The following is a 12,092-nucleotide window of genomic DNA, read 5'->3' on the forward strand; positions in this document are numbered from 1 at the left end:
GTAATCTACTAACAAGTATATAAGTTAAGACTAAGTTAATGCTAACAATAACACTAATAATAATTATAATAATAATCATAAAATGGTAATATGTACAACCGGTATCAGCTGCCGGTCAAATCCCGTTTCGTTCATCGGTTTTCCTTTATCAGCAGTTTCTGCCAGCTTTTTCATTATGTACAGGTACATATAATAACATGTACAGGCGACAAACGTTGCGTTCTTTCTTGTTCATCCTTTTTCTCCCCTCAGCTTCTCTATTAATCTCCAAATGGTAAATTCTCAACCCTTTGTGCAATGAGATGAAAAATAAACATAAACAAAAATGTATCTCCATATAGCCGCTTTCTTACTTCCTTTCGTTCTTCTGTTCTTTCTGATATATTCCTCATTCCTTTCTTTGGTTCGGTACAATTGGATAATGTGTCGCGCAGGCGATGATACTAAGCTCTATATTGTTTTTATTGTTGTTGTTGTTGATGTTGTTCATGTGTATAATAACGTATAGTACAGTATGTGTAATGGGGTGTGTAAATCAGTTGCACACTTCATCCTCGTGCTAATATTATTTATCAGGATCGTGATCATCGTCATCATCGTCATCGTGATCTTCTAATGTCCCGGTTGTTTTTTTTTTTCTCTTCTCTTTTAATCAAGGATCGGCGACCTCGATCCGTAACGGCGAACAGGTTTTGTGTATAGGTATACAATTAGCGTATAAAGTCTCGCTGCATCTATTCGCTGATGCTCCTATTGTCTATGAATACTCTGTTCCTAAGTCCGTTACCGGAAATGTAACCTGTCGCCATTTTGTATTTGCCGGCGTATATCTCGTCCTTGGTATCGACGCCAGGTTCCAGACCGTTCTTCCTGTCACTCTTGCTTCCGTCGTGAACCTTGCCGTTCTGTAGCTTCGCGTCGTTGGAATCGTCGGTCTTGGCGAGGTTGCGCGACTTCTTGACGTAGGCCTGCTGGTAGAAGTCTCTGAACAGGAAGTAGAAGAGCACGGCGTGCATTCCGATCCACCATACGAAGGCCTTGGGGTAGTTGCACTGGATGAAGAGCAGCTGGAACGCGTGGACCATCACCAGAACAAACTGGACCATCTGCAGGGTAGTCAAGTACTTCTTCCACCAGAGGTAAGGCTGCATATGGGGACCGAGAGCGGCCAGAAGATAGTAGGAGTACATCACTATGTGAACGAAGGTGTTGAGCAGACCGAAGAACGTGCTGTGACCTCCTGGAATAATAGAATAGAAGAGGTTTTACAAGGGCGAATTTTGCGATCTGGTCAGTCTCATTGGGGTCGTTGTCTGAACGTCGCGTGGTACATGGTAACCGTGATAAATATGCATGACTTATTAGTGGTTGGGCAACCTCTGCGAGTTCTGGGCAAGCAGAGTTTCGTTGACATTATTGTAATTTCTACTCATCCGCGGCCACCTGTCGAAATTACTTATGATCTCAACAAGGCGTTTAACTTTTAAGCCGGTCAGTTAGCCCTTTATGCACTGGAAAAGCAAAGAGGACTTTGTATTATGATATGGTAATTTTATTTCTTTCCTCGTGTTATTGGTCATTCGGAAGCGTGCGAAGCTCGATCCTCGACCTTGGCTGTCTTGAACGTACACAACAAACCACACAAGTACCTGACGAATTACTTTCTGTAACTGAGTAAGTAATCTCGAGATATTCGACGTTTTGTAGACCATTCACCAATCGCCATCATCGATAGGAACGAACATACTAATCGGGGGGAAATTTTAACTTAACTTTTAAAAGAAACGATCGGTGCTCAACGAAGCTTTTCAAACCGTACGCGCCGCGAGTCATTTGGTCACAGAATGGACGACCACTTGGCATTTTGAGATCAGAATAAACGATTCGTCAAGTTCAGCACATTCTCATTAATCATGCAAACTCCAATTGAGATCATTATGAGGTACAAAAAGGGTACCGGTTTTATTCCGTTCCTAGCTAGGCTCCGATCTTCGGCAATCGTAGGTGTAGTATGGAGAAGATGATTGACAGCGGTGAGAAAAGTTTGCTAATTCAATAGTTACGTCATTGTTGTGTTAACGGTACACTTGGCATGTTCTAAAACTGACCATTTTTAGCCGGCTACCTATAACTCCGTTGAAATTGAGGAACAGATCACGCGTGTCCGTTGAACCTTCGGTTGCAAAGGTACATTCGATGTTAATGACTCTGAACGAACGCTCGCCTCTAGCAACGCTTAGTTTTTATCGAAACAGCTCATGACTTTAGAGGCTCGTAAAATACCTCAATATTTATGGTATGGTATATAGACTTAGTAACCGATTACAGGATTCATCGGTTCAAGCGCAGATCACGTTTTGCTGAATCACGGCAACGGTATTAATCAACGAATACGATTAATCGTGTTCCAAGTGTAAGGTTAAGACGAAAATTAATGCACTCTAAATATGTATAATATACAATGAGAATGTATTCAATTAACGTCTGCCGGGATGGTGACTGTCCAGTAAATATTAGAACACCGGTTAAATTAACATTGATGTTAGTGAGAAGATCCGATGGAAGCCATGGGACTTCGATCGTTAAAAACCGTACAGAATAAGTAATATCTACCCAAAATCCGGTAGTATATATTTGGAGTCTGAGATCAGAACTACATGTGGCCAATATTATTCGTGTCCACAAGAATATTGAACGCGCAATATTTGTAATGCTTGAATATTTAATGACGCGTGGCGAAGGTATCGCGGCATCTCGTAGAAGACGTTCGATGTATTTACCTATTCCGTATACACAATGTGCTAGTGCCAGTGATAATTGATTTTTTTCGTGTCCTCTTAGAGTGGTCGAGTTACTCTGGAAGTAATGACTGTCAATTATCGGGGTCCGATATTTCACCGAGTTTTGCCTTCAGACAAGTCTTGGGTACTTTTGGCTTCGACCCGTATTTGTTGAACCGTACTCGGAATGAGACGGGAAGAAGTTTTTCAAAAGTCAAAGAGCGTTGGAATCAGTTTCCATAACCCACCTGGCGTGAATTTCAGCCCGAACCAGACGGACATCGGCATTATGCCGTGATGGATGACGTGGAGGGTCGACACCTGTTCGTTCTTCTTCCTAAGCACGAAGAATATCGTGTCGAAGAATTCCGTGAACTTGGACATGTAGTACCACCAGCACGCGTGGGCCATTCTGACGGCCAACGTGTTGTTGGAATAATCGACCGGCTGACATCTGAAGGAGTAATGACCGCCCCACCCGGCAACGAGAGACTGAAAAGGAAAGAACGTCATTAGGTACAGGAATTACTCAACACCATGGGATTACTGTCCAAGCAAACAATGACACGATTTATGCGAGCGTCTCTGCGAAATGATACATGATACATTGATACGTCATTAAATATCATTGGTCTTACCTCTTTGAAGAGCCAGTAGGAGAATATGACTTGGAACAGGTTGTAGAAAATCAAAACCTTCCGGAGCTTCATCGGCTTTCTGTTCTCCATCAGTTTAGGTCCGAGCACCTTGACGCAGTAAGCGTAGGTGAGGCATATCAACGCCGTTGGCATTGGACCGCTCATCATGAACCAACCGTTGACTCTCGGGTCACTTTTGTTGTCCATTAGGTCCCGATAGGCGTCCACCACCATCCTGACTACCTGGTCCATCTGCAAGATGAGGTACCGGGCGATAAGTTAGTGAAAAAGTCGCTACTGATTGGAAATTGGGGAAATACCAATGTCGGAAAAGTCTTGACACATCGCTTCTATAATCACCCAGTTGGGCAATCCTGACCAATCGCGGTTACCAAATTCTCATTTCTTGTACGTATGTTGCGGGTCGAATATCTGCGTAGTCAAGACGCGTGTCAAATATGTCACGTTAGTCGGAATAGTGAAAACTCGGAAGGGTTCGAAGTGCGAGTTGTCGAAATTCGGAATAGTTCAAATTTCGGATGAGGCTTCCGCAAATTCGCCGCAGTAACTTTGGAAGACTATGAAAACCCGACTGAATTCTGACAATCGGCAATTTGGATTGTGCTTGAAATTGATCGAACAATTTGCAACATCGATTCTTTCGACTGACGAAATTTTACCCATGCATAAAGATGAGTCCAAATCATCAGCAATGTTAATCATGCCGACCTTTGCCTGATATCCTGTACGCGGTACCGTTTCGTCGTAAAATTGCACTTCGTATTTCGCAAGGGAGAAACCAAAAGTTGCATAAATTAAGCGATAGCTTCACGAGAACATTTGCACGTCATTATGCAGCGTCAAGAATCGTTTTATTGCTGGATGTGACCACTGTGACCTCCGGTTGCAAAATCGCCAAGCCTAAAATCGAGGCTTTCTTAAAACCACCGCGGCTGATCAATGTCAGGGTAGCGTCCGAGGTTTTTGCTGTCCAAATTTGCACAGTGGTAATAATTTCTACATAACACTGAAACCAGCTGGGCTACACATTGCGTAATACCTATTCGAGATTGTTCACACGCGAATAATGACGTGCGGAGAAGGTGAGATTGTAAGGCAAACATTCCGGAGCCTCGGCCTCATCTCCCATTCCTCTGCAATCTCACCAGCAGTTTTCCGTGAAACCCGTCGCTAAACGCCAACAGCTAGGCAACCAAGGCTACGCGGTTGCATCAATTCCACAGCGAATTGTGGGTTGCCTATCTGCCGGGTGAGTATCAGAGAAAAAAGACACGCGCTGCTGAAAATTCGAGCAAAATGCTTATTCGAAAATCGAATTAACAGCAGCGCTCGGATACCTCGGAATTCTAATGGTACCTACTACCTTTCACGGGCGTGTTGAGCAATCTACGTGAACCGCGTGGCTACCTGCTCGTTGTGAAATTCTGAGCGTCTCGCCGGTCTTCCGCAGGTCGTTAAGATTGGCCCGTTCGGCGAATGCGGAATGTGTGTGTGTGTGTGTGTGTGTTTTTTTTATTATTTATTTATTTATATTTACTACGGACAATGGAATAAACGACAGCGTCTCTCCTCGTCGATCGTCCGAGTAAACCGATCTATCGTAAAATCGGCGAGGAATTGAGGAATTTCAACCAGGTCGGGGTGATTTTCTCGCGGCTTCAGTGGCCCGAGACCGTCACCGTTGGGCCTGAGTATTGCCTTACAGAAACCGCACAACCCGTTCTTCGATTGAGCGAGCTAGCGAGCGAGTGAGTGAGTTTGTTTCGCAACGCGCTAACGTTTCTGTTCGAAAGGAAAAGTGGCCTTACATCGAAGGCTGGTGCAGCTGTGCAGTTAGGTATACAGGTATAAATTCAGCGCCTGCGGACCGAAAGAGAATAAAGTACAGCGGGAGAGGGAACGCGTTTTCTCGGTTGCTTGAAAAAAAAACAACGGAAATAAGGAAAAAGTAAAAGAAAAAGAAAATAAAAGAAAAAGAAAACAATCTCACCGGACCAGCTATAATATTCCCTTGCAAAACTCCGGGTTTAAATATCTACGCGTTACACGGAACTGCAACTTGTAACAGACCCGTCTTTTATCTTCGCACGCTCGCGATTCGAATATAATTTTGTTCTCATCCACTTGTTACAGGCCAGCAAAATATCAGACATTTCGTGTTCCACTATCCGAACCAGAAGGATGTGCAATTTTGAACCTGATGTATATTGTTACTTTGACGAAAGATTGGTATCTATGGATTGTAGCCGAGGGCGCTGTAAAGTTTGAGAAATTTATTTCTCAACAGGCGATTTCCAAATTAGAACACAAAATTGTGATTATATATATGTATGCCCGCGTGATGACAGAGAGAAAAGCCATATTTAATTTTAGTCGAATTCTCAAATAATATACGAGGTGTGTGTAATTTTGCGAAAAACGGAAATGTGAAAGGTGGAAAAATCGAACGGGAACGTTTAGCTATAGCGCGATGATAAATTTCTATACCGGGATACAAAATCCAATGTCAACGCTGATTTTAATCGTCGGCAGTAACGTTCGGAATAGAAATTGAACGGTCTGAATGATGTTACGATGCTTGTATGTATTTACCTGCATAAGCACGCGGCTAAATTGTGTTCCGTGATTTACGGGGTTGAGTAAACGTTTTTGGAAATTCTTCGGCTTCTTAATTTACGAAATACCCCGCGGCTCTTCGCATTACAACAAAGCGGAATATTTTCCAACAACACATGATACGCGTGAGTAGATATAAATTCCGAAATTATCGTACGTATTTTGGATACCTATCTACGGTATTATGCGCATAGACGAAGACGCGAACTTTGGCCGCTCTTAACTTTTACCCTTAAGTTTGATTAAAATTTTTAACAACTTTTTTACGTTTCTTCCACATTTTTTTTTCACACACCTCGTGTACATATGTAAAAATTACTTCGCATCATCTTCCGGCGTTGAATTTCTGCTCTTAGAGGGGACTTCGAACGACGCGTTTTTCAAACTTTGTTTCATACTTTCAATATTCATTTATTTCATTGTAATTCTCGCCAATTATACAATCATACAAAATTTCCAATATTTCAAACATCTTCGAATACTTTACGCGATGTAAGAATAATGATATAATTACTGGGCGAGTCTCAAATTAATTGATATTCATGTCAATATATGTATATGTATATTTATTATACTAAAATCTATCGTTTCAACGAAACTCTTTGCGGTGAATAAATTACAAATCACCGTAGAATATCTAATTTTTCACATATTTGACTTTCGGATCCGGTAAACACCCGTGTGTGTAATGTATAAATAAACGGCGAATGGAGTTTGGAATGTGGATGACCGTAGGAGGTATCCAGGTTCGAAAGCCGGCTCCATGATATTATAACAGATGCGTTTAAATGTAATTCGCAGCCCCGGTCAGGTGCAAAGCGAATGGAGAACCGCGTCGCCGTTAGAAATAAAAAAAAAAAAAAAAAAACGACCACCCGCAGCGAGTTTCATGCCGCATGCGGAAGTCTGCAATTCTTCTTTGAGACAACGCATGGCGTTTACCGCAGGTTCTGCAAATATGCGCGCATAATAAAACTAGTCAAATTATGCAGGTCGGTGATTTATCCGCGTTATATCTTGATATTACATACGCGAGCCGAAGGTGAATTTTTATTATATTTTATTTTATTTTTTATGTCATTGTAAACCTGACGCGTCTTTCTGCACAAACCGCGATCGGTTTATTGCGTAAAAAACGATACTTCGCATTATTCCCGGAGCGTGAAAAAATAGTAAAAAATTTTTACGCACTTTAGCACAGCGGTACGTAATCGATCTGTGGTAAAAAAGAATTTATACGTGACGCGTTAATCGGTATATTTAATTATACATGCACAGTGTAGCGTGTGAATTTAATAATATCAAGCCACGATGCAAGAAGCCGGTTTTTTTCAGATTACATCGCGGTTACACATACTCATGAGAACCATGCGGCGAGCCACAGATCGAGTGTAATAATCGCATGTATGTGTGTGTGAAAAGTTTTGCGATTTCGAAACCGGTTCAACGAAAATAACGCACCTGTCATACCCGATGCAGAATTGCTTATGATTAAGCAAGGTAGCCAATTTCACGGAATGCTTGGTTTCTTTTCCTGTTTTTATTATTTCTTCCTCACATCGTTAAGTCGACGTCACATCCTGCGATGATTCGATTGACTTCGTAAGAATCTTCGCGATTTGCCTATGCAATAAGTATAACAGAAAGCTTAAAGAATATCGTAGAAAATTAAGGCTCACTTCAGTCTCTATCCTCTTTCGAATCCAGTCTTGATACGCGTATAAATAACTAGAAAATCGGTCGAACGATTTCATTTTTGATAGACGTGAAGGCGAATGAAGGAAAGAAAATAACCGAAGCTTTACCTACTAGTAAAGTAGATAAAGAAATATTTCGGCTGCAAGTCACGCGTGAGGGAGTGATTTATATATGTTGCATGCATAGATCGGTGTGGTCTTTTTTTCCAACAGCATCGGTAACGGCTTCGAAATTATATTCACAGCTAGTAAACGGAGATCTTTGGCCTTTTTGAGGTCTTGGTCGTGATTTGTTCGGCTATTAAACGCCTGTGTTAACCGGCATAAAAATGGTCTTTAAATGCCAAACGATTGGGCAATGTTGTTTTTATGAATCGGAGCCGATCGGTATGTTACATAGATCTAAGCGTGACCTTGTGCGTGGAACGTTAAAAATAAATGTGCAAGCTGGCCGATTTCTCTTAGTCATAAACTATTCCCGATTTATTCGCAAAAAATTATTCACGCTCACGTTTGCGGATATTTTTTTTTCAGAGCATCTTTTCTCGTTAGCATCTCTCATTTATTGTCGAATAGTCCTATTAACTTGAAGAATGAAAACCATTAACGGCCATAAAACACATTGTACAGGCATGCAAACTCGGATTTTTAGAAACTTTAAGATCTGCTACTTCAAAGTCTCATTAGATCTGAATTATATCCAGCGTTATAAAAATCGGCATAAAAATCGTTTTGCACATCTCGTGAAAACTTCTTCCTCTTCTACGTCTGCCTCTGTGTCACATTTTTATTCATAAATGCATGAGCCGTGAGCTGCGAATTTACAATTTTAATCCGCATCACCTTTTTCTTTGCCGATAATTTTTTAACGTAATATTATACGCCACAACATGTTTGTTTAAAGCTACAGAGAATTTTTTAATCGAATTACGATCATTGTGCAAAATCCGATACAAAATTTAACAATCCGAATTATGTTTTCAATAATATTTTCAATAATAATAAAATTCGAATGGTAGATAAACAAAAAAAAAAAATTCCATGTTCAAATATCACTGGGTAGTTTTCTTCTTTTTCATCTTTTCAATTCTTTTTTCACCTCGTATCGTTCAGTCAAGTCATCGTAAATTTTCTTTCATTTTTCTCAGACTTGCAACTTTTATCAATAGGTCGGAGAACGATTGAACGGAATAAAGACAAAATCGACAGCAAATGTATATTCAAATCTGAGAAATTGTGTGCAACACAACGAGCGTTTCAAACCTTTTGAAATTCTCCAGTACTCTAATTTCTATCGTAGTCGGAGCAACTAATTTAAATGTCGATTTGTCGATGATCAGTCGTGGTTGCCGATATATCGATTTGATATACCGTTGGGGTACGGGTATAACAATAAAAATTAGTTTAAAAATAAAAAAAAAAATCAACAAAAAAATTTACCAACCATGTTTTAATCAAACAATTTTTTCCCGAAGGCTGTCAAACCTATCTTAAAAATAGGGTATAAATGGATGAAAAAAAAAAAAGAAAAGGAAAAGAGAAACCGACTCACCGTTATAACTGTCGTCCAAGATCGCCGGATACCGAAATGTGTAGAATCGGTTGTCCAAAATCCAAGTTTATCGAGAACCTTTCAATCGCGTTCAGTTGTATATTATTATCCTCAATAAAACCCGCACGTGTTTGCCGAATCGAGTGTCTGTTATTAAAATTAACGTTCAACAACGTGTCCGATTTTACCGATTTACAAAAACAACCGTATGCTCAAATACGCCGTCTGCAAAAATCGGCGCAGCTACGATCGATTAATTTCGACCAGTTTCTTTTATACCGTACAAGACGAATCGGCAAGGAACAACAACAGATATTTATCGATTTATTTACTTCTTCATTTATTTATTTATTTATTTATTTATTTATTTATTTATCTATACATGTATATATATTTATGTATATATATATATACATATAGAGGTGTACACACACATGTACCTATATCTCTATCCCAGCTCGTCGGGTAATTCAGTGATCAACTGCGGTTCACGAGCACCAATGCCGATCTTATATCGGTTCGTTGCGGCCGGTCGAACGGAACTCGCGCTAGAAGTTCGAATTCTCATCCTCCCCCCCCTCCCCCCCCCATTCCTTGGATCAGATAGGCTTTCGTTAATTTACCAAAGCCCCACCACCGATCGCGTCGCTCCTCTGCGTTTAAATTCGCAAACGCTGGCTCGAACGCGCTTACGTTTTATTATTATCAACTTTATCACTGCGATCGTGGGTATTTTTTTTTATTTTTTATTTTTGTTTTTTTTTTTTTTTTTTTGCTTTACGCATTTGTCGCCTCTCTTTCTATCATCCTCTATATTCCTCCACCTCTGAAACCGCGAATGTTTCACAACGAGTGTTACAGGATAAGCGGAGAGACTTTTATTATCCATGTTTGATTCGTCGGTTATTCGTAATTACGGCGAAATATTTACGGTTCAGGGATAATCGAGGTGCCGCAATAACGATAGAAGATCGTTGTACATAATTCTTTTATTATCAAGTATTACGTAATCTTACTGTAGAATAAGAGTTTGTATCGTACGTTTGGAGACAGTGACAGTGGAAACATTTACTGTTGGATAATTGGGAGTGTGAAATAGCGATTGGGACAAATGACGAGTTTTCCCATAAATAAATCTGAAAGTAATTATTTTCCGTAATATTAGTTCTAAGAAATGTATGAAAGTTTAAAATTTTCGTTGTAGATTACGTGTCGAATTGAAAGGCACTTGTATGATGTAAAGTTTCTGGGATTTTAGAGAAATTCTAAAGGACTGTACGGAAAATAGCCGAATGTTTACGAAATGTTCCGACTTTAACCGACGACCATTAAACCAGTTCGCGACAATTTCTGTGATGTGTCCATTATTTTACACGAGTGAGGTGCCAAATGATGTTTTAAAAAGCTGTGTATTTTCCTGCAACGTGCTTGCAGAATTTTAGTCCCTAGATTGTTGAAGAAAGAGGTGTGAATATTAACCGAGTATCCAAGTAATTTGTAAATTTTTTAATATTACGTGTTGTTTTTTTTTTTTCTAGATTTTTATTTAAAGATCGGTTGGTTTTTAAGGGGGGAGCCTGCTTTAGAGGCTTCAAAAAATCTATTTTTTTTTTTTGCACAAATGTCTTCCCAAACTATCCAAGAATGTGTCCCTAAAATTTCAGACGCAAATTCGAGATATTTTCGGAGTTACAGAAGAAATAGTGAGCAATTGTCGAGCAGGTATACGAGCGGTTTTTTGAAGTTTTCAACCAGTTTTTCGAAGAGTCTGAACCACTTTTTTGAAGTTTTGAACCAGTGTTTTGAAGAGTCTGGAGGGCGACTCTATGGACCAGGAATCGCTGATTAGCATATTAATGCGGTAAGTTCAAGAAAATTACAATTTTTTATGTACGAAAACTTTGACGCACGATTTCTCGGTTTTTCATTTTTACGACTTTTCCTAATTGGCGGGAAAGATAGGGAAAAAACTAAACGTCCTATCGAAACGAGACAAATTGCATTCTACTCGGGATTAAATTCTCTTCTAGTTGAACCTAAAAAACTTTAAGAAAGTCAAGATTAACCCACTTTTTAAACAATCTAAAGTGAATTTTTTTTTTAATTTGCGAAAAATTGTTGAATTTTTCACTTTTTGTTGAATTTTCTTGGTTTAACTAGAAGCTATACTATTGAGAAGTAAAAATTTTTTTGGGATCTTTTTTTCAGATGGAAATTGCGACCTGCACCTTTCCCGCCGCACGACAAATGCACACTGGAGACGCCTCGGTGAAATGCTTGGATCAGGCATAATATGACATATATCTTAATGAAAAAATTCTAGAAGACTGCTGAAATATATAACAATAAAACCTGAAAGTTTTGTTTCAATCGAATATTTCTTCCCTTCCCAAAAAAATCCTTGAAAAAATCGATTTTGTGAAGCCTCTAAAGCAGTCTCCCCCCTTAAATGTTAAAGTAAATTGTCGCTGCGATTATTTATATCTGGTAAATGCTTAATGATTCGGTAAAGATGGAACCGGAATCAGAGCTTTTCAATTTCAATGCCACGTGAATCCAAATTTTCGTGTATTGTTTTAGAAAAATTGCAATGCGTTTATATCGATCGTGCAAGATTTTGATTCACTATTTCTAAAGCACTGTATTAATTTTCGTAATTTGAGTCCGTTACAAGATTAAATTTGTACAATAATATGCAAATACTGTAATTCTTACAAAGCAAGAGTCTAATATTCTCACGAGTCATTATAAAAAAAGATATTAACTAATAATGATAAGAAATAATCGA

The 12,092-nt window shown here is 39.4% G+C and overlaps 1 protein-coding gene and 1 long non-coding RNA gene across 4 annotated transcripts; one reads left to right on the plus strand and one right to left on the minus strand.

Annotated features, from left to right (window-relative positions):
- Window positions 1-627: 627 nt before the first annotated feature.
- Window positions 628-9,798, minus strand: LOC107223222 (elongation of very long chain fatty acids protein AAEL008004). Its single transcript, XM_015662838.2, has 4 exons — window positions 9,305-9,798; window positions 3,419-3,670; window positions 3,029-3,272; window positions 628-1,240 (listed from the first exon to the last, which is right to left on the minus strand). The coding sequence occupies exons 2-4, from the start codon at window positions 3,668-3,670 to the stop codon at window positions 735-737; spliced, it is 1,002 nt and encodes a 333-aa protein (XP_015518324.1). The 5' UTR covers window positions 9,305-9,798; the 3' UTR covers window positions 628-734.
- A 274-nt stretch (window positions 9,799-10,072) lies between these two features.
- Window positions 10,073-11,662, plus strand: LOC124293946. 3 transcript variants are annotated; one of them, XR_006903811.1, is made up of 3 exons: window positions 10,073-10,794; window positions 10,969-11,165; window positions 11,513-11,662. It is a non-coding gene; the product is annotated as an uncharacterized LOC124293946 (long non-coding RNA). The 3 variants fall into 3 exon arrangements; XR_006903809.1 differs by having other exon boundaries at window positions 10,074-10,769; XR_006903810.1 differs by having other exon boundaries at window positions 10,074-10,769; window positions 11,000-11,165.
- Window positions 11,663-12,092: the final 430 nt, after the last annotated feature.

Source organism: Neodiprion lecontei, chromosome 4, assembly GCF_021901455.1.
Source record: "Neodiprion lecontei isolate iyNeoLeco1 chromosome 4, iyNeoLeco1.1, whole genome shotgun sequence".
Taxonomy (NCBI): Eukaryota; Metazoa; Arthropoda; class Insecta; order Hymenoptera; family Diprionidae; genus Neodiprion; species Neodiprion lecontei.

Bases quoted from the DNA above. Each gene is read 5' to 3' on its own strand.
- LOC107223222 (XM_015662838.2), bottom strand. From the start codon at position 3,670: ATGGACCAGGTAGTCAGGATGGTGGTGGACGCCTATCGGGACCTAATG. The intron at 3,273-3,418 runs GTAAGACCAATG...TTTCCTTTTCAG, and splicing joins CCTACTGGCTCTTCAAAGAG to TCTCTCGTTGCCGGGTGGGG. The intron at 1,241-3,028 runs GTGGGTTATGGA...CTATTATTCCAG, and splicing joins CGGGCTGAAATTCACGCCAG to GAGGTCACAGCACGTTCTTC.